Source organism: Penaeus monodon, chromosome 14 (assembly GCF_015228065.2).
Source record: "Penaeus monodon isolate SGIC_2016 chromosome 14, NSTDA_Pmon_1, whole genome shotgun sequence".
Classification (NCBI taxonomy): domain Eukaryota; kingdom Metazoa; phylum Arthropoda; class Malacostraca; order Decapoda; family Penaeidae; genus Penaeus; species Penaeus monodon.
In genome coordinates this window covers 26,092,858-26,114,577 of record NC_051399.1, presented here as the reverse complement: position 1 = coordinate 26,114,577, position 21,720 = coordinate 26,092,858, and the positions used below count along the sequence as shown (strand labels likewise).

The 21,720-nt window shown below is 45.4% G+C and overlaps 1 protein-coding gene across 1 annotated transcript; it reads left to right on the top strand.

Annotated features, from left to right (window-relative positions):
* Positions 1-1,305: 1,305 nt before the first annotated feature.
* On the top strand, positions 1,306-2,631 carry LOC119580666 (basic salivary proline-rich protein 3-like). Its single transcript, XM_037928766.1, has 2 exons — positions 1,306-2,082; positions 2,449-2,631. The coding sequence occupies exons 1-2, from the start codon at positions 1,306-1,308 to the stop codon at positions 2,629-2,631; spliced, it is 960 nt and encodes a 319-aa protein (XP_037784694.1).
* Positions 2,632-21,720: the final 19,089 nt, after the last annotated feature.

Here is a 21,720-nt window from a genome sequence, read left to right as displayed (position 1 = left end):
AGAAAGAGAGATAGAAAGAAAAAAACAAACATATTTTCACGGAGAGAAACGAGAACACAATAAAAGTGATAATAAAAGAAAATAAAAAATATAATCTCGACATTCAATCAAAACTGCCTTTGTTCACAAGACTGTTCTGTTAAACGAATCACTTGTTTGAACACTTTTTTTCTGTTTTTTTTTTCTCTCTTTTCTAAAGCTCGAATTTACTCCTCACCCCCCCCCCCCCATCCCACCTGAGTGCCGAGTGGCCGGGGAGGGGGTGGGGGTGGGGGTTTGGTGAATTTTTATTAACATTATTATTATTATTATTATTATTATTATTATTATTATTATTATTATCTTATTATTATTATTATATCATTATTATTATTATTATTATTATATTATTCTATTATTATTATTATCATCATTATTACATCATCACAATCATCATCATCTTAGCATCATTATCATCTTTATCATTATCACCATCATCACAATTATATTATCACTATATTTATCATAATTATCACACCAAGGACGTTTTAGTATATATCACATTTTTAGATTCTCGACCTCATTTCATTCAGAAAAGAAGAAAGGAAAAAATATATAAAGAAAAGAAAAGAAAAGAGAGAATTTTCATTTCATTCAGAAAAAAGAAAGGATAAAATAGATAAAGAAAAGAAAAGAAAAGAAAATAGAAAAGTCTCTTCTCCCGCTTCCGCTAAGAAAAAAAAAGAAAGAGAAAAACGACAAAAGAAAAAAAAAAAGGTCAATAAATCACATTTATTCCGGTGAATTTCGCAATGTGAATATTAATAAATAATCTAAGACAGATATGAAAAAAAAAAATCTGATTTATAAAGGGCCTTAAATCGTCTGAAAATAATACCCTCCCCGTGCCCCCCCTTCCCCCCCCCCCCCTTTTCAATCGCAATAACATTAACAAAATATAAATAATCGCCTATAAACTAGAACGGCGTTAATAAAACCTGGAAAGAATTATTGCATAAGCAGTTTTATAAAGCCAGAGGAAATGGAACGGGAATGTCGATAAAAAAGATCTTTTCTTATCGACATGATTTTCCTCCGGGGGATTGGGTGGCCGGGGGGGGGGGGGGTGCAGTCTTGGCCAGTTTGTATGAGAATTATTTCTTTCTTCATCTCTCTCATCACCTTTTCTTCCCATCTTTTCCCTTTCTATCTCATTCTCCTCTATTTCTTTCTTTCTTCATCTCTCCCTCCTTCTCCTCCCTCTTTCTCCCTTCTACTCACTCCCGTATCTTTCTTCGATCTCCTCATGCCGCGTCCCCCTTGCCGATGGACTCATCCCCAATGTCTCTTCTTCATCTCTCCCACCGTTGGGCCCGACCCCAACCTCTATCTCATTCGCCCAATCTTTTCGTCATCTCTCCATGCACCTATGACCACTTCTCCTGGGATCATTCTCCCAGCGCGAGGGGCTACTCATCAGGACCCCCGACCATCGGCCCCCCGAGACGACCAGAGCGAGGGGACGACCCAGAGCCGAGGGGGACGACCCCAGAGCCGAGGGGGACGACCCCGACCAGGGAGCCCCAGAGCCGAGGGGGACGACCCCAGAGCCGAGGGGGACGACCCCAGAGCCGAGGGGGACGACCCCAGAGCCGAAGGGGACGAAAGCGAAGGGACGCCCCAGAGCCGAGAGACCCGAGGCCGAGGCAGGCGACCAGAGGGGTACGACCCCTACCTGGCACGCCCCAGAGCCGAGGGGGAGGCACTCTTAGGCCCCCGGGGGACGACCCAAGCCGAGGGACACCCAGTGCCGAAGGGGACGACCCAGAGCGAAGGGGAAGAACGCGAGCGAGGGAGCACGGACGGAGGAGCGAAGGCGAGACCCAGAGCGAGGGGGCGACCGTAGGGCGAGTGGTGCGAGAGCCGGGAACCCCCCAGAGCGGGGACGGACCTCCCAAGCCGAGGGGACGACCCAGAGCCGAGGGCGACCCATGTTGCGAGGGGGCGCCAAGGCGAGCGGAGAACCCAACCATGGGTACGACCCAGAGTGTCGGGGGCGAGCCCGGCCGGGGGACGACCCGAGCGTGTGGGACGGCCCAGAGCGTATGAGTGGGTACGTGAGCGTGTGGGGGCCGTGTGGAGTGGTGGGGACGATGCGGCCGAGGGGGCGCTCAGTGTGGTGGGGGGCCCCGGGCGATGGTGGAGCCAGAGCGAGGGACGACCCCTAGTGCCGGTGGGGACGACCGAGCGTGTGGGGAGTAGGCTGTGGGGGACGGCTGCGCAGTGCGGCGTGGTAGACGATGCCAGGCGGGGGACGACCGATGGCCGTGGGGACGACCGTGCCGGGGTGCGACCGGCCGGGGTGACGCCAGTGCCGATCGCGGCCGCGTGCGCTGAACAGGGCGCGTCGTATCTTCCCTGGCAGTAGTGACGTCCTGGGAGCACTCTTAGGCCCCTGGCACGTGACAGTCCGTGGCGGTGCAGCGGCACTGTGAAGAGCGCTGCAATGGCACTGTGAGAAGCATGCGCAGCGGCGGCGGCGGCGATGGTAGCGGTGGCAGTTGGTGGAGGAGTGGTACCCCCTCGCGGGACGTGGCACTCCCTATCGAGGGCCACGCTTGGAGACTCAGTGCCAGACCATGTTGCTGCTGATACGGCGCCGAGAATGTTTCAGCTTCTCTTGCTCCGCTAGAGTTTGTGTGTGCGTGTGCGTGCGTGTGTGTGTGTGTGTGTGTGTGTGTGTGTGTGTGTGTGGTGAGTGTGTGGTGTGTGTGTGTGTGTGGTGCGTGCGTGCGTGCGTGGTGTGTGGTGTGTGTGTGTGTGTGTGTGTGTGTGTGTGTGTCTGTGTGCGTGTGGTGGTGGTGCGTGCGTGCGTGTGTGTGCGTGCGTGCGTGCGTGCGTGCGTGTGCGTGCGTGCGTGCGTGTGCGTGCGTGCGTGCATGCGTGCGCGTGTGTTTGTGTGAGTGTGCGTGCGTGCGTACGCATGTGTGTGTGTGTGCATGTACGTTCATACATGTATATGTATATATTCATGCATGAGCGCGTATGTGAGCATGTATGTGATCACATGAATGCTGATCAACATACATACACAGCTGCAAACATGCAAGCAAGTAGACAGCCGGTTAGACGCACAGAAAGCACGACAGTATCTCTTGTATTATTAAAGTACTTCCAGTTTCGTGCACCTTCCTGCCTCCCCGTTTTCGCCCGATGGCATCAACGCCTCTCACGTGAGCGCGCACTTTACTCTCGAGTTCAGACGAGATGAAATATTCAAAACAAACCCTGGGACACTGCTTAGAAAAAAAAAAAGAAAATGGGTATAAAAGAAAATAACAAAAAAAGAGAAGAGAATGAGGGAAAAAAAATGGAGGACAAAAAAGGATGAAAGAAAAAAGAAAAAAAAAAGGGGGGGAGGAAAAGGGAATTAGGAATAGATAAAAAGAGTTGAGAGAGAGAAAAAAGAGAAAAAATAAAGAGGGAAAAAAATAATAATAACAAAAACTCCAACATTCTTTGTCCACCACGCCCCATACTACCTACTTACGCCCGCAGAATCCATACATCCCGCCCGTTCCTCCGCCCACTCAGGCAAGCGCCCGACGGAGAACGGTTGTTCCATAAGAGCTCATTTGCATAAACCATTCCTCAACAATCGTCGACCTGCACAATCTCAAGCTCCACTCAACCGCATATAACCATAAGATTTTACAGTGACTCAACCCAAGCTATTATTATCCCGTTTCTGCTAATGATGTGCGAGTTTTTTTTTTCTTTCCTCCGACTCTCTCCGCCTCTCTATATATTCTTTTTCCTCTCTCCTTCTTCTCCCTCTTCCTGCCTCTTCTCCCTCTCTCTCTTCCTCCTCTTCTCCCTCTCTCTCTCTCTCTTCCTCCCTCTTCTCCCTCTCTCTCTTCCTCCCTCCTCTCCCTCTCTCTCTTCCTCGCTCTTCTCCCTCTCTCTCTTCCGTTTCGTCATGAGAGACATTTGGGGAAATGTAATTCCTCCAAACGAAAATCCTGTGCGCGCATCTGGAGGGAAAAGCTGTCCTTGATGAACATCTTGTGAACATTTCTCTTGGGGATTTTTATGATAGAGTTCCGCCATTTGTCATTTTAGATGTTTTTTTTTTCTTTTCTTCTCTGTCTCGGTCTGTCTGTCTGTCTCTTCCCCCCCCCCCTCTCCCCTTCTCTTTCTCTCTCTGTCTCCCCTTCTCTTTCTCTTTCTTCCGCTCTCTGTCTCCCCTTCTCTGTCATTCTCTTTCTCTCTCCTCCATCTTCTCCATTCTTTTCCGTTCTCTGTCTGTCTGTGTCTGTCTGTCTGTCTGTGTCTGTCTGTCTGTCTGTCTGTCTGTCTGTCTGTCTTTCCTTCCCTCCTTTTCCTTCTCTTTCTCTCTCCTCCTTCTTTTTTTTCTCTCTCTTCCTTCTCCTTCTCTTTCTCTCTCCTCCTTCTCCTTCTCTATCTTTCCTTCTTTCTTCTCTCTCTCTTTTTTTTTTTTTTTTTTTTTTTAAAGGGGGGGGGGGGTGGGGAGTCACCGAGGTCGCGCTAATTGCTGTCTCGTAGATGAAGTGGGCTTAAATCGACGGCAGTTTTCCTTGTTAAATCTGAAGCGGCGTTGTTTGAGTTCTCGCGCTGTCTCCGTCTCTCGCGTTCTCCTCTATTTCTCTTTCTCTTTCTATTTTTCTTCTGTCATTCTCACTCTATCTTTGATCTCCTTCATTCTCTGATCTCTCTTTCCCTTTATTTTTTTTTTATTTTTTTTCTCAACCCCCGCCATCAATAAATAAACAAATGAATAACAATAAAATAAATAAACAAACGATGAAATACGTAAATACAAAAGTAAAAGAAAAAAAAAATACACAAAACGAAACATCAACATCGAATCTCAGCAACAATGCCTCGATTACAATCTCTACCTCCTTCTACGCAGTGCCATCGAGTGCCATCTAGTGCCATCCGCCGCAGAAGACTTATTCCATATCACTACGTACGCGGCGAGGGAGAAGGGAGGGAGGGAGGGAGGGAGGGGGGTAATGACACTCTTCCTCAAGGTTTCTGAGTTCTTGTACATCTTATGAACCTCGAACTTGAGCCTCACTCCACTCCCCCCCCCCCCTTCACCGATTTCCCCCTTGTGTCGTATCTTACTAACCCCCCCCCCCTTTCATCACCCATGCTGCCCCACTCTTCATCCCCCAACCTCACCCTCACCCCCTCTGTTGTATCTTACCAAACCCCACCACTTCACTACCACCCCTACACTAACCCACTTCCACCCCCAATACCCCAATAATGACTCATTAACCCCCCCCCCCCATCCTCCACAACCCCCACCTCCTTCCCCTGTATATTTTTTTTATCCATTTCCACAAAAACAAAAGCCTCTACTTGTGTGTGTGTGTGTGTGTGTGTGTGTGTGTGTGTGTGTGTGTGTGTGTGTGTGTGTGTGTGTGTGTGTGTGTGTGTGTGTGTGCGCGTGTGTGCGGGTGCTTGCGTGTGTGCATTTCCGTTTGTCGGTCTGTCTCTCTATCCCTCTCCCTCTCACCCCCACCCCCCCTGTCTCTCCTCTCCCTCTCTCTCTCTCTCTCTCTCTCTCTCTCTCTCCCCTTTTCTCCTCCCTCGATGGATTACCGCACACTCGGAAAAACGCACACACATAACTGACAAATAAATTTAATAGCAATCTGCGGTGTCAGATTTGGTACCTTCACTCAGTTAGAGATTAAAAGCTTGCCAAATTTAATTGAAAATGGTCACGATGGATCAAGAGAAGCCGTTGCTCCGATTGAATAAAAAAATATAACAACAATAATAATAATAACAAACGATTAGAATCAACAGTTGGACGACCAGCTACACCCCCCCAAAAAAAAAAAAAGATAAAAAAAGTAAAAATAAAAACAACTAATAATAATAATAATAATAATAATAATAATAATAATAATAATCTAATCTATAATACATTGCACTTGAAGAATACCGGATTGGTTTAAAAGGCGATTAACAGTGATTGGAAATGAATCCCTTTTCAGCGGGAAGAGAAAGTTGGGGGGGGGGCATGAGGGTAGGGAGTTGCATGCATGTTGCAGAAGCATCAGACATATGAAACGGAAAAGTCATTAAAATTTAGCATGAACATGCATACCCCAAATCAACATAAGCATATCTTTATATATATTTACATGCATTAATGTTCTTAAATGTATTTATCTGTGCAATAGATATCTATACCTATCCATATAACAAATGTCACATATATGCAAAAAATCATATGTATCTCTCTATTCACCTTATCAAAATCAATCTAACCTTTGTATACTCAACGACATACCCAGTCCCACATTGATTACGTAATCCTATGCAAAAAAAAAAAAAAAAAAAAAAAAAAAAAAAAAACCGCCTATACCAAAAAGACAAAAAAAAAATCATATATAAGATAAATAAAAATGAAAAAAAAAAGGATTAACAGACAGACTGATAACTCCAGAGACGTTCGCCGAGGGGGGGGGGGGCAAGAAGCCAGCGGTCGGTCGTATCTACAAAGCGAGATTCTGTTCGGAAGTTGAATTTATCGTTTGTTATCTTCTTATACTTTGTTTTCTCCATTTCTTCTTTGCCTCTATTCTGAACTTTTTCCTTTCTTTTCTTTTCTCTGATTCTTATATGTCTTATATTTCCTTCTCTCTCTCTCTCTCTCTTTTTTTTTCTCTCTCTTCTTCTTTCCCATTTTGTGCATAATTTCCACTTTATATTTCCTCATTACCCTATGCCTCTTTCTCCCCAGTTACCACTATCACCATTTCCACTTCTCCCAACTTCCCTTCACCCTCCACCTCTATTCCACCTCCACCTCCACTTCCACCTCCACCTCCATCCTCATCTAATTCTCCTCCCTCTTATATCCTCCTCCTCCACTTCACCACTCCACCTCCTCCACCATGAAAAGCACATCGCCATGTCAACAAAATCCCTATTTGACTTCCTTTGTCATCGTATCTTCGATCATTACCTAGTAAAAGCGATATAAAAACGATACTAAAATACGCATCAACATACACCCCCCCCCAAAAAAAAAAAAAAAAAAACGAAATAAAATGAAAGGAAACAGAATTATCCGAGAGGCAGTTGTAATTATTGCCAATAATAAAGCGATATAAAATTTCATTTCAGTTATCGCGGCATGAACAGCTGCTCTCGCAATATCAATTGAATAACAATTACGAGATGTTATCAGTGCAATGTTAGCAGAGGCCGCCTAATGAGCCAAGCGGGGGGGGGTGGGGGGAGGAGGAGGAGGGAAAGGAGGAAGAGGAAGAGAGGGAGGAGGAGGGGGGGAGGAGATGGAGGTGGTGGAGGAAGAAATGGAGGAGGTGGTGGAGGAGATAGATGAGGAGAAGGAAGAGATGGATGAGGATGAATTAAAGGAGGAAGAAGAGAGGGAGGAGGAGGGGGAGGAGCAGAAGGAGGAGATGGAGGAGGAGGAGTAGGGAGGATGGAGGAGAAGGGGAGAAGGGGGAGATGTAGGAAGAGGAAGAGTAGGAAGAGGGAAAAGGAGGAGGAGGAGGAGGAGGAGAAGGAGGAGGAGGGAAAAGAGAAGGAAGGAAAAAGAGGTGGAGGAGGAGGGTAAGGAGGTAAGGAGGTGGAATGGGAAAAGAGGTGGATGGGGAGGAGGAGGAAAGAAACGAGGAAGAAGAGGAGTAGGAAGGAAAAGATAAGGCGGAAGAGAAGGAGAGGAGGGAAGAGAGGAGGTGGAGGAAGAGCAGCAGCAGGAGAAGAGAGAGAGAGAGAGAGAGAGAGAAGAGAGAGAGAGAGAGAGAGAGAGAGAGAGAGAGAGAGAGAGAGAGAGAGAGAGAGAGAGAGAGAGAGAGAGAGCGAGGGAAAGCGAGACAAACAAACGGAAAGACGGGATAAGAAAGAGCTGCCAACCGAGACAAACCGCGAATCTCCCTCCGTGCATTCCGCGCCGAAACCCGCGCCAAACCGACCTGAAAGTTACAACATAACGAAACAACTACACCGACATAAATCGCGGACAGAATAACAATAACCGCGGCACGAATGATATAGCAATTACAAGCTTATTATTCGCAGGCCACAGTGTCCAACATGGCACCCACGCTCAACTGATCACACGCTGAACAACTTTGCGTGAACAAATGGAAAACTCGGCGTGGCTAACAGCTCGTGCGGCGAAAAACGCCAATATGATAACACTGTACCGGAGATCGTATGAAACTGATTCGCATGTTGAAACAGCGGGGTATAATATTATGTATATATATATATATATATATATATATATATATATATATATATATATATATAAAATATATATAAACATACATATATACACACATATAATATATATATAATATATATATATATAATACATACATATATATATATATATATATATATATATATATATATATATATATATATAGATATAATATATATCATATACATACACACACACACACACACACACACACACACACACACACACACACACACACACACACACACACACATATATATATATATATATATATATATATATATATATATATATATATATATATATATATATATATATAGATCATATCAAAGCATGATATCATTAATCAAGATTCATATCCGAGTAATACTCATAGCTAGATATACATTTTCATCTATATATTCTATTTATTGATAGATAGTCTAATGTATATACGCCAAGATTAGTAAAGTTATTTCTGACAAAGCGTATTTCTCGAACATTCATGCTTATTCCATGCTCCCGGTTACATTTTTGATAAGATCTGACAATATCATTGCATATGTATATGTAATGTTATTCATTTATATTTGATTTGCTAGGATTTAGTTTATTAAATCAACTAAGCATTCACTTAGATTTTTTACCTCTAAACTGCTCATTTGCTTCGACGATCGCTCAGTTGCCGGCTACTCATTTCCATCTTTTAAATTGCGGTAATACTCGAAATTTCTCTCCTTTTCCTGTGAACTGCGAGACCATGAGGCTATGAGGCTATGCGGTGACGGAGATGCGTCTGCAGGTCGCCAATCACCAATATTTTCTTCGAGTATGCGTCGCTGAACTCTCATGTTGTTACGGTTTGTATTGCTTTCACCAAGGTTCAGAGTCGGGGCTTTACGTGGGTCGTGAATGCCCGTGACTCCTGCCCACTGCCCGATTGTCACGCGCATGCGCAGTACGGTAAGCGTAAGTCGCTTAGGTTTCCATGGTAACGCACAGTTGATATATATGATGTATATACAAATTTATTACATATATGTAAATATATGCATATATATACATATTCATTATATATAATATATATATATATAAATATCTATATATATATATATATATAAATATATATGTATGTATGTATGTATATATATACATATATATATATATATATATATATATATATATATATATTTGTGTGTGTCTGTATGTGTGAATACTATCTATATCATCGTTATACCATACACTGAATATGATCTATGTTACCATACATTCAGTTCTACTAGTCACAAGAAAACCTTTACCACGCATATATACATATATCTGCTCTGCCCATCACCTGTTACACAACCCCTTCCTGCCAGCGAGTCATAGCACAGCTGACTGGCACTCGCTGTGTCGCATCCCGGCCGAGTCCCATTTCCTCTTTGCCAGACGACAAGGTATTGATGTAATAGGTTCATGACACTTCCTTCTTCATTTCCTTTTCCCCGCCTGCCAAATAAAGGTTCCCTAATCCTTCTGAAGGTCGTTGATACAGGATACATATGGGTCTCCTTTAGCTACACATGGAGGGACAGCGGACCTCACTCCAAGACATGTTTTGCACGTGTTACGCTAATGAGCAACTGAAGCGTCTTCTGCAGCGTTCCTCTTAACATAAGCCAACCATGTAGCATTTATGGGCAGAGGAGATAGAGGATAAGAGGGACGGGTGGAGGGTGGGAGGGAAGGAGGGAGGGAAAAGAGAGAGAGAGAGAGAGAGAGAGAGAGAGAGAGAGAGAGAGAGAGAGAGAGAGAGAGAGAGAGAGAGAGAGAGTTAGCGGGAGAGATAAACAAAGAAAGAAAGACTGAGCGAGAGAGATAAATGGAGAAAAAAAGGGTGAGAGGGAGAAAAAAACCGACACCCTATGAAAAATGGATGTGCACACGAAGGCGTGAGGGTTGGGCGTGGAAGGGGGTGGCATGAAGCGGTGTAGGGGGGGGGGGGGGAGATTGGGGTGAGGGGGAGGAAAGGGATAGTTATGGTGAGATGGGGGGTGATATACAGTATATAAGGGGTGTAGGTGTATGGAGCGGCGTGGGGATAGGGGGGAGGGAGGGGGGAGAGTAGACGAGTGAGTCACCAGCGCGACAGGTACCGCGGGGGGGTGGGGGGGGTGGAAGCCTTGCTGGGCTGGCCGAGTCATAGCCATTTGGTCACCCAGGGGGGCAGGCAAGAAGGCCAGGGGGGGGGGGGGGGAAGCGAGGGAGTGGAAGGGAAAGGGGGGAGGGGGAGAGGGTGCAGGGAAAAGGGAGGGACTGCGAGCGAGGCCAGGGAGAAGGGAAGATGTAAAAGAGAATGAAAACTACAAACAACATAAAAAAATAAAGGGAATAGAAAGAAAGATATAAAGACACGGACAAAGGGGAGAAAGACAAACGGAGATAGACGGATAAAGAGTAAGTACTAACACAAAACCCAATTTCAACTTTGGGTATAATTTAACGCAATGCCTTACCTCAAAAGACGCCCCCCCCCTCTCTCCCCTCTTCACGCTAAAGGACTCTCCTCACGTTCACATATATATATTCTTTTCTTTTCTTTTTTCCACCGTTTTCGTAAGAGAGAAGAATTCAAATCAAGGTTATTTTGACATCTTTTCTTTGTTACAGCTATTCATAAACTTAAAAGAACAATATCATTATCTTGATTATTTTGCAGGATGCCAAGACATCAAATATCAAATTCCTTTTAACTACAATCAATCTTATGCTTCTAAATATTAACCGATATCAATCTAGACAAAATAATAACACATCAACCAACTTCATACGTCCACCTTCACATCAACTCAATCAAAAAAAAAAAGTTAGCATATCCAGAATAAATAAACAAAGCCAAATTCTACCTTCCTGGTGCAATAAAGAAACAAAATTTCAACCTTTTCACTCCCCGAAAAAAAAAAAAATCCTGTGGCTCTGTCTGTTTCCAGGGACGAATTTGCTTTCCGTTGAGTTTGTTTATACACCCGAAAGAAGCCTGAGTTAGCTTTGCTGTGATTGGTTCTTTGATGTTTGGCCGCCAAGATTTCTCGACCAATCAGGAGTCGGCATTTTCGTCTCGACAGCCTGCATTTCTTTTTGTCGTAATGGAAACCTTTATTTTTCTAACTTCGCTTCGATACGTTGATAGAATCTATATTTGTGATTTATGTATCGTCTTCATCAGCACATTTATCAATGATTTTATCAAAGTGAGGCTGTTACTTTTGTCATCGTCAATGCCAGATTTGCTAGAACAGTATCTATAAAAGGCGTGAGAAATAAATAAAAAGGAGACGCAAAGACAAAAAAAAAGACTACTAACCAAAACCTGATAAAACAGACATTAGAAGAAACCCAACTTATCCAACCAAACAATGACAAAAGAAAAACAAAATACAAACAAAGACAAACAAAAATACACAAACAAACAGACGGCTAAACAAACACAGGAAAACTGACCCACAAGCAAAACAAAACAAACAAATGAAGCTATTTAAAAAACACAAAGACAAAGCAAAAAAAAAAAAAACAAAGACAAAGACAAAGCAAAAAAAAAAACAAAAAAACACAAAGACAAAAAAAAAAATAATAAAAAAAATAATAATAAATAAAATACAACTAAAAACACCCAAACACCAACAGACAGACCGAGAGGAAACTACTGAGCATCGCTTTCACGGCGATCAGTAGGCACGATTCATTACCGTGACAATCAAGAGGAAGCTTTCGAATTTCACGTCTGGATTCCCGGGAGCCAAAGCAAGCTCCCCTTTGCTTCATTTTCCTCTATGTGGGAGGGATTAAGGTTGACGAGGGAGGGGAAGGGAGAGAGAGAGAGAGAAAGGGGGAGGAGATAATAAGAGAGGGATAGGGAATTGGAGGAGGAGGAGAAATGGTGTATGGTGAATGGAGGGGGCGGGGAAGGGAGGAAGGGAAAGGGAATGAGAGAGAGAGAGAGAGAGAGAGAGAGAGAGAGAGAGAGAGAGAGAGAGAGAGAGAGAGAGAGAGAGAGAGAGAGAGAGATGAAGAGAACAGCTGAGCAGAAAAGAAGGGAAAGGGAATATGAGAGAGAGAGAGAGAGAGAGAGAGAGAGAGAGAGAGAGAGAGAGAGAGAGAGAGAGAGAGAGAGAGAGAGAGAGAGAGAGAGAAAATGAGAAAGAAAGAAAGAGAGAGAGAGAGAGAGAGAGATGAAGAGAACAGCTGAGCAGATGGAAAAGAAACAGTCGACAAAATTCTTATTTATATATGGCGAAAGTCTAAACAAAGAAATATCATCTGTAGAAGATACAGGGAAACCAAAAGGGTTAAAAACCGAGACAAATACAAAGCAAATTAAAACGTAATGAGAAAACAAGAGAATACGAAAAAAATCAACAAAAGAAAAGAAAAGAAATAGAATAAACAGAACAGAGAGAACGAGAGATCACCCAAGTTATGTGATCATTCATCCCAGAATATATAAGGAAGAAGACGAAGGAGAATGAGGAGGAGGAAGAGGAGGAAGAGGAGGAAGAGGAAGAGGAGGAGGAGGAGGAGGAGGAGGAAGGGGAGGAGGTTGAAGGAGGAGGAAGAAAAAGAAGAAAGGAGGAGGGAGAGGGGGGGAGAGCAGGAAGGGTGGAGAGAAGAAGGAAGTATAGGAAGAAAGTACTAGGAAGAGAAAATGAATAAAGGAGGAATGGAGCGGAAGGGGATAAGGAAAAGAGGGTACAGGAAAGAAAGAAAGGAGACGAAGAAGGAAGAGGGAAGAGGAGAGGAAGAAACCGATAAGGGGGGGAGAATGGGGAGGCGGGATACGTAAGAGCACACACAAAAAAGGAAAGAAACGAGGCAGAGGTAGAGCAGAGGGTAAATAGAGAAAGGGGGAGGGAAGGGGGGGGGGTAGGCACCCCATTAACTACCGTACGAGGGCCATTTCCGGTGCCGGTGTCTTTTGGCTCTGCTCTGTTGCTAAAAAAAATCTTCTCGCTTTAATGCAATAAAGATAGCTATCTGGTGTTTGACGAACTTCAAGTCTCTTAGGAGGAGGAGGAGGAGGAGGAGGAGGAGGAGGAAGAGGAGGAAGAGGAAGAGGAAGGGTAGAAGGAGGGTGAGGGGGGGGAGAGATGGAGGAGGAGGAGGAAAAGAAAAAAAAAAGAAATTGGTAATAGAAAGAAGACTTAAAAGGAGTTAAGTTGAACAAAACAAGAGTACTAAGAAAAAAATTGACACGAAACAAAGACCAAACGAAGGGAAAAAAACAGTACTCCCTCACCCTTAAAAAGTAGAAAAAAGGTAAACAAATAGTTAAAAAATGTAGAAAAAGAATCAAACGAAACAGCGACAAAGGCGGAAACTACGATGATACGCAGGGCCTCCCAGAGCAAGCACTTACATACAATTACATACCTGAGCACCAAGGCTCTAATTAACACAGGTAAATATTTCCTCAACGGGACTGACGGGGAAAAATCGGCGCGTCTGAGGGCGAGAGAATAGGGGAGGAGGGTAGGGAGGGGAAGAGAGGAGGGGAGAGGGGAATGGGGGAGGGGAGAGCGGGAAAGGAGGGGAGAGGGGAACGGGAGTAAGTAGTTAGTAAATAGGGAAAAAGAGGTGGAGGGATAAAGGAGAGGGGGGAAGGGAAGCGTAGGGGATGGGTAAGAGGAGGAGGAGGAGGAGGAGGAGGAGGAGGAGGAGGAGGAGGAGGAGGAGGAGGAGGAGGAGGAGGAGGAGGAGGGGGGGGGGAGGGGAGGGGGAGGGGGAGGGGGAGGGGGAAAGGGAGGGAGAGGAGGAGGAGAAAGGAAAACAAAAAAACAAAAAACAAAAAAAATAAAATAAAATGAAAAAGACGAAGAAGCAGAAGCGGAAGAAGACGAAAAAGAGCAAGAACAAGACGAAGAACAAGAACATGAACAAGACGAAGAAGCAAAAGATGGAGAGGAGGAGTCACAGGAGATGCGGCCATTGCCAAGAGCGACGGGCGTCCCATCACCTCCGCGCATGACTAAAAAAGCCTCGACATAAACGAGCGCAATTATACGGCTGGGTTGTTACACATGGGGGGTGAGGGGGGGAGGGGGCGAGGAGGAGAGGTGGATTAGTGGGCGGGGGAGGGGGGATAGCAAGGGGGAAGAGGAAGGCTGGTGAGCATCTCCGTTTAGTGGGCGTGGATGGGGAGAGGACACAGATGAGACGAGATGACAGATACGTGTAATTATATGTATACGTGTGCTAGTATGTCTATATATATATAAACACAGTGTTTCTCCCCCTCCCCTTCCCCCCCTACACATAAACACAGACAGATACCGACACTCCCTTCCTCCTCCACACACACTCCCCTACCCCCCGACGCTTCCCCCCCGCCTTCCCTCCTTCCTTCCCCCCTCCCCCTCCCCCCTCCCCCTCCACATGCGTAAGTCGCGGAGGTGTGTGCGCGCCCGGCCATGCAAACACTCCCATGGCTTAAATACACAGCAAGATATGAAGTGTGAACCTCGGTGCAGCCTCCCCTCGCTGCAACGGGAGCTCAATTATCAACTTTTTCTATTTGTTCTATCTGGAGATTTATAGCGAAGGCGTTGGGACGGTGGTGGGGGTGTGGAGGGTGGAGGGTGGTGGGTGGTGGGTGGAGGGTGGAGGGGGGAGGGGGGAGAGGATGGGGGAAGAGGGATTTGCGTTGCTAATTATTGCGATTGTTGTTTTAAGGTGATGAGGATGTTCGGTCATTAGGGGGGGAGGAGGAGTATAAAGGGTGATCAGAAGGGGGGATAGAGTTGGGGGTATCTTTTATTTTTATAAGATTTCAGTTTTTTTTTCTGTTTTTGTGTTTGCTTTTCTTTTTTTCCTGTCTTTGCCACATTCCTCCTGTTTGTATCTGCCTGTCTATCTGTTTCTGCCTCTGCCTGTGTATGTGTGTCTCTCTCATTCCCTCGTTTCGCGCTCACCCCCTTTCTTAAACCTCATCAAATTCTCTTCCCCTCTTTCTGTTCCTCCCTCTTCTCCATTCATACTCTCAACCACTCCCCTTTCTCTTCCTCTCTCCCCCTCTCACACTCTTACCCATTTATTCATAAACTCCCCTGTTCTCCTCTCCTTTCCTCGTATCTTTTAATTCATAAACTCCCACACCCTCCCTCCCTCCTTCTTCCCGCTCTAACCCCCTCCCCCCTTCCCCGTACTCTCATTCCCCTCCTTATACCCCCCCCCCTCTTCACCCTCTCGCCCTCTACCTCATACCTCTCCCCTCCTCCCTCTCTCCCTCCTCCTCTGTCCCCCTTTCACCTAGCTCTAACTCCTCTCCTCCCCTCTCCCTCCCTCCTTCTCCCCACTCTAACTTCCTTTGCAACAAACACAACCCAAACATTTACCTCAAAGCAGCAACGCCATCTGCAACACAGTGCAAAGAACCCGACCATAAATACATCCAAAGGGAACATATTTCGTGCAACATTTTCCCCTCCGTTTTCCCTTCTAAGGCTTCTTCCCCCCTTTCTTTCTTTCTTCCCTCTTCTCTCTTCTCTTCTTACGTCTATCTCCCTCTTTCTCTTTCCCTTTTTTTTTAATCTTTTCTTCCCTGTTCTTCCTCCTGTGTTTTCTATCCGTCCCTATATTCCGAGAGGCTTTGATATCAGACAACAAACTGTCCCCAATCCTGATTCCTTTTTCTCCTTTCCCTCTTCTCCCCTCTCTACTGCTGCCCTTCCTCCCCACCCCGACCTCACCTACTACTCCTACGCCATCCCCCACCCCCCTTCTCCCCTCCCTACCGCTGCTCCCATCCCCTTCTCATACCTATCCCAACCCCCGCTCTTTCCCCTCCTTTCTATCCCTGTCTCCCACCTCACCCCTTCTCCCCTACCCTACCCTTACCCTACCCACCATCCTCTATATCCCCTCCCTATCACTGCCCCCACCCTCTCCTCCCTCCCCCTACCTCCCTCCTCACCCTCCCTGCCTTCCCTTAACCAACCCCCACCCCCATCTCCCCTCCCTAACTCCCTACCCCATATTTCCTACCTCTCCTCACCAACACCCCTTCCCCCATCTCCCTGCCTCCTCCTCGCCCCCTCCCCTTGCCTCCCCCTCGGCCCTGACCTATGATAACCTTTCTTACCCTCCCTTGAAGAATCAGGCATACAGATAAAATGAATGAAGGAAAGCGCACATACGGAAAGGGAGGGAGGGAGGGAGGATGAGAAGGAGGGGGAGAGAAGGGGAGGGAAGATTGGGAGGGAGGGAGAGAGAGAGAGAGAGAGAGAGAGAGAGAGAGAGAGAGAGAGAGAGAGAGAGAGGAGAGGGAGAGAGAGAGAGAGAAGAGAGAGAAGAGAGAGAGAGAGGAGAGAGAGAGAGGAGAGAGAGAGAAAAAAGAGGGAGGAAGAGAGGGAGAAAGGAGAGAGGAAGAGAGATTGAGAGAAAGAGGGAGAGTGGAAAGGAGGGAGAGGGAAGAAAGGGAGGAAAAGAGGGATGATCAAAGTGAGGGAGGGAGGGAGGGAGGGAAGGAGGGAGGGAGGGAGGGAAGGAAGGAGGGAGGGAGGGAGGGAAGGAGGGAGGGAAGGAAGTTGAGAGAGTGGGGGGGGGAGCCAGTCCGATAGCGAGTAGACGAAGAGGAAAATACCCAAGACACATAAATAGAAGAACAGAGAGAGAGAGATAAAAAAAAAAAAAAAAAAAAAAAATCGAACAAGAAATCGCTGAAAAACAAAATGGAGTTCAATACGGAATAATATTGATAATAATTAAAAAAGCGAGAATTTCGCACAAATAAATATAAACATAACAATAAGAATAAATAACAAGAAGTAAATAAAACGAGAAAACGATGCACCGCCATTTATCCGAACATGAATATTCCGTCACCACAACACGCGAGTTAATGTTCAGAACATCATAAATATCGGTGATCGCCGTTCTCGATGCAACATACGTTATACAGTGAACTTTTCTCTCCCCCTCCTTCTCTTCCCCTCTCTTCTGTCACTTGTTCTGTTGGCTGGAGTCTCTCTCTCTTCGTTCTTCTCTCCCTCTCTCCTTGTCTCGATTCCTTCTTCCCCTCTTCATTGTCTTCGCCTTTTCCCTCTTTCCTTTCTGTTGTTGCTTTGTCCCTCTTTTACTCCCTCCTTTGTGTTTTTTTCTCTACCACATCTTACCCTTTCTATTCTCTCTTCCTCTCTTCCTTCTCCTGAGTCCTGTCTCTCCTCTCTCTCTCTCTCTCTCTCTCTCTCTCTCTCTCTCTCTCTCTCTCTCTCTCTCTCTCTCTCTCTCTCTCTCTTTCTCTCTCTCTCTCTCTCGCTCTTACTTCCCTCCCTTATTCCATCCTCCGGAGCCTTTCCCCTCACCCTCTTTCCCTCTCTTCCTCTCCCTCGTCCTCCTTGCCCCTCTCTCTCTTCGCCATTCCCCTCTTTAACCCCTTCCCTTCTCCCTATCCTCCGCTCTTGTAGCTTGCCCTCTCCCCCACCCATCCTAACCCTCCCCCCCCTTCTCTACCCCCTTTACTCACTCTTCAATAAAATCCATTACTTGAACATTATCATAAACCACAAACTTAACGTCTCGATGTATATTACCGTGCGCTTGGCGGAGCTCAGCTGTTTTTTTTTTTCACTAACTCTCTCTCCCTCTCCCTTTTTTGCCTTTCTTTTATCGTTTTCACTCACGACAATTCAAGGCGTTTTTGTTTCTTATCGAGAATCGTGTTTTCGCTCAGTTGTTTGTCTATTGCTTTCTTTCCTTTTGTATCTTTTGTCATTTTTAATCTTTTTTTTGTTTTTTTTTTTTTTGTTTCGTCGGCAAGACTTTCGTTGAAATTTGTCGTCGTGGGTTTTGTCCTTTATCTCTTATTTCCTCTTCCCGTCTTTACTCTCCCGTTCCTCTCTTCAAGCTACCTCCTCTACCCCCCTTTTTTCGGACCCCCTACCCCTCCCCTTCCACCTTTCTCCCCCCCCCCACCCACCTTCCTACGCAACGCACATTTCTCCTCCTATCTCTTTATGCAATCCTCCCCCCCTTTCTGACCCCCTCCCCTCTCCCCCCACCAAAGGCAACCCTTCCGCGCCAATAAAGTCTTTCTCTAAACAGCTTAAGCATTGTCTATCGATATGGGATCGGCCGCCTGTGCCTTATCTCTGGCTTGACCTAAAGTGAGTCTCGTGTCCTATCTCCGGGGGGGCGGAGAGCCTCTCCCCCCTCTCCTCCCCCTGTCCCTCCCTCCCCGATCCCTACCCAGTGCCGATTCAGATTTTAGTTTTAAGATTCTCTGTCTGTCTTCCTCTTCCATTCTTTCTTTCTTTCTCTTTGATCTCTCTCGTTCTCTCTCCCAATTTGTATGTCTATCTCCCTCTCTTTTTCTTACTCTCTATCATTTTCTCCATCCTTTTATCCTTTCCTCCCTCTCTCTTTTCTTCTCCCTCCCCCTCCCTCTTCCTCTCCTCTCCCCTCTCTCCTCTCCCTCCCTCCACCTCCCTCTCCCACTCCTCCCTCTCTCTCTCCTTCCCCTGCCCCTCTCTCTCTCTCTCTCTCTCTTTTCTCTCTCTCTCTCTCTCTCTCTCTCTCTCTCTCTCTCTCTCTCTCTCTCTCTCTCTCTCTTCTTTCTCTCTCTCTCTCTCTTCTCCTTCTTCCTCTCTCTCTTCTTCCCTCCCTCTCTCTCTCTTCTCTCTCTCTCTCTCTCTCTCTCTCTCTCTCTCCCTCTCTCTCTCTCTCCTCTCTCTCTCTCTCTCTCTCTCTCTCTCTCTCTCCTTCTCCCTGTCTCCCTCTCTCTCTCTCTCTAATTTATGATGTCCTTCTTGCCTTGCAGTGACCCCTCCTTTTCGCTCGGCCGTGATCGATACTCGCCTCCGAATGCCTCTTCAAATATCAGGCGTTGAAGGTCTCCTCTATCGACTCTTCTTTCTTCACAATTTTTTTTTTTTTTTTGAAAGAAATAAAGAAAGGAAAAGAAAAGAAAAGAATTGAAAAAAGTCTCTTCTGGTTTCGTGTGGTTTCTTCAAGACTTTTTTTTTCAAGCTCTTTTATCTTTTGAGAAGAAAAGTATGACGAAAAGTTACTACTGTTATTACTGTTTGTCTGCCTGCTTGTCTGTCTGTCTGTCTGTCTGTCTGTCTGTCTGTCTGTCTGTCTGTCTGTCTGTCTGTCTGTCTGTCTGTCTGTCTCTGTCTGTTTGTCTCTCTCGTCGAGGTAACTCCAACCCACCTCTATGCGTTTTAACCTATCAACCAAACCAAACGTGAGCAAAATGACCAAGCTAACGTCAAGCTTAACTCAAACCAAGAGAAAAAAAGAAAAAAAAAAGCAAGCTATAACGCAAATCAACCGCAATGAATAGAACTCAACCTCTGACAAACTAATCTAACTTGGCCACGTGTCTCCGCCTAACCACAACCCCCCCTCTTACCCCCCTATCCATCCCCCTCCCCTTATCCTCCTTCTCCCCTCCACCTTTTCCTTATCTCCCCTATCATCCCTCCCTACCCCTTATCCCCCTCCTACTCCCCATTCCCCCTCTTACCCCCCTCCCTCCCATTCTCACCCCCCCATCCTCCCTTTACATCACCCTCCCCCCTTCCCCCCCCACGTCCCCTCACCCTCCCTCACCCACCAACGACCCCCCAGCGCTTGGAGGGTCGAAAGGTGGAGGGAACGGAGGGAGGGAAGGAGGGACGGCCCGCGGTTCCCTCCAGCGGGGGCATGAGCGTGACTCGTACGGAGATGATATACGATCACGACGCCTTCCCCAGCCGTGTGTACATGGAACAACAACGCACACAAACCACACGCACATGTACACATACACCTCGGCGACTATCTCTTTTAAGGTGGACATGACTCTCCAGGTGATAGATGACTCTCCTTCGTAGGTTGCCGGGAACCAATTTGAATATTACACGAAAATGAATAATGCAAAGAGAGAAAATATAATAAATAAAAGGGAAATCATACAAACATAAATAGCACGAAGAAAGTGAGAATTAGAGAAAGAGATAGGTAAGAGCAGCGTACAAAAGTGAATGACTTGAAAGCAGAAAGAAAATGGAAAAGAATGCTTTAAAAAATCTTATCGATTTGCTTCTTGAACGCAGTTTCGCAGAAGAAAAACATCTAAATCACCGCAATAAAACAAAACGAACTTAAAAACTGAAGCAATAACAATAACATCAAAACATGAACATGGCAACGACACCCACTCAAAAAAAAAAAAAAAAAAAAAAAAACAGTGAAAAATAAAAAAATGAAAATAGTTTTGAAAGAAAAGTGAAAAAATAAAAATAAAAATGACAAATGGACAGAATCAATCTGTTAATGAGAGGGCCTGAAGTGGATATCAACACAGTCTATTCAACATTCATGAGTTGCTGAAAATATATGTTCGACACTGTTAGTATAAAGTTAAATATTTTCGAGTAATAATATGACGATTTCTTTCTTCACACTCTCTTGATCTACTAATTATTTTCGTGATGAATGAAAAAAAATATAGATAGATAGATAGATAGATAGATAGATAGATAGAGACATATAGATATATAATGCGTTTGAGCACGAAGGGCAGGGAGGGAGAGCGATGTGGGAGGAACTTAGAGAAGGGACGTCAAGAAGGAAATCTTGATGATGTGACTAAGTAGAAGGATGTGGGTGGAGGAGGGGAAGGAGGAGGAGGAGGAGGGGGAAGAGGAATGGATGGAGGAGGAGGAGGAGGAGGAGAATAATAAAAAAGTGGGAGAAGAGGGAGAAGGAGAGAGATGAGGAGGACGACGAGGAGGAGGGAAACAGTAGATAAAGATTTGGTAGGGGAGGAGGGGGATAAGGAGAAGGACTTAGAAGAAGGAGAAGGCGCAGAAGAAGGAGGAGAAGGAGGAGGAGGTGGTGAAGGTGGAGGTGGAGGAGTATGTGGAGGTGGAGGAGGAGGTGAAGGAGAGGAAAGTAGTACAGAAAAGAAACTTAAACAGGAACAAGAAAAGATACAAGAACAGGAAAAAAAAGGTAGAAGAAGCAAAACGTCGTAACCCTTTTTCTCCTACCTTCGTAAAAAAAAAAAAAAAAAAAAAAAAAAAAAAAAAAAACTCCTTGCCTCACTCTAGCCTTAAACACCGGAAAGAGACGATAAAATCCTAAATAAATAAAACAAATAAAATAAATGAATAAAAAAAAATGATAAGTAACAACAATGATACTTGGCACACTCTTTTTATGTTCCTTCTTCCTCATTTTTCTCTTTCCTTTACGAGCAGGGAGGGGAGGGGGGTAGAAAATAACACGATCTGGAGAAGGGGAAGAGGGGAAGGGAGAAAGGAATGATGATGAGGAATAACGGAATTGAAGCGATAAACGAATGGAGATGAGAGAAGGAGGGAGCGAGTAGGTGGAAGGAATGCAGGAGGAAATAAGCAGGAAAGGAAAAGAGGAAGGAAAGGGGGAAGGAGGTAATATCGATGATAATGGGAGTGCAAAGAAAATCGAGAAAGTGTTGTGTGTGTGTGTGTGTG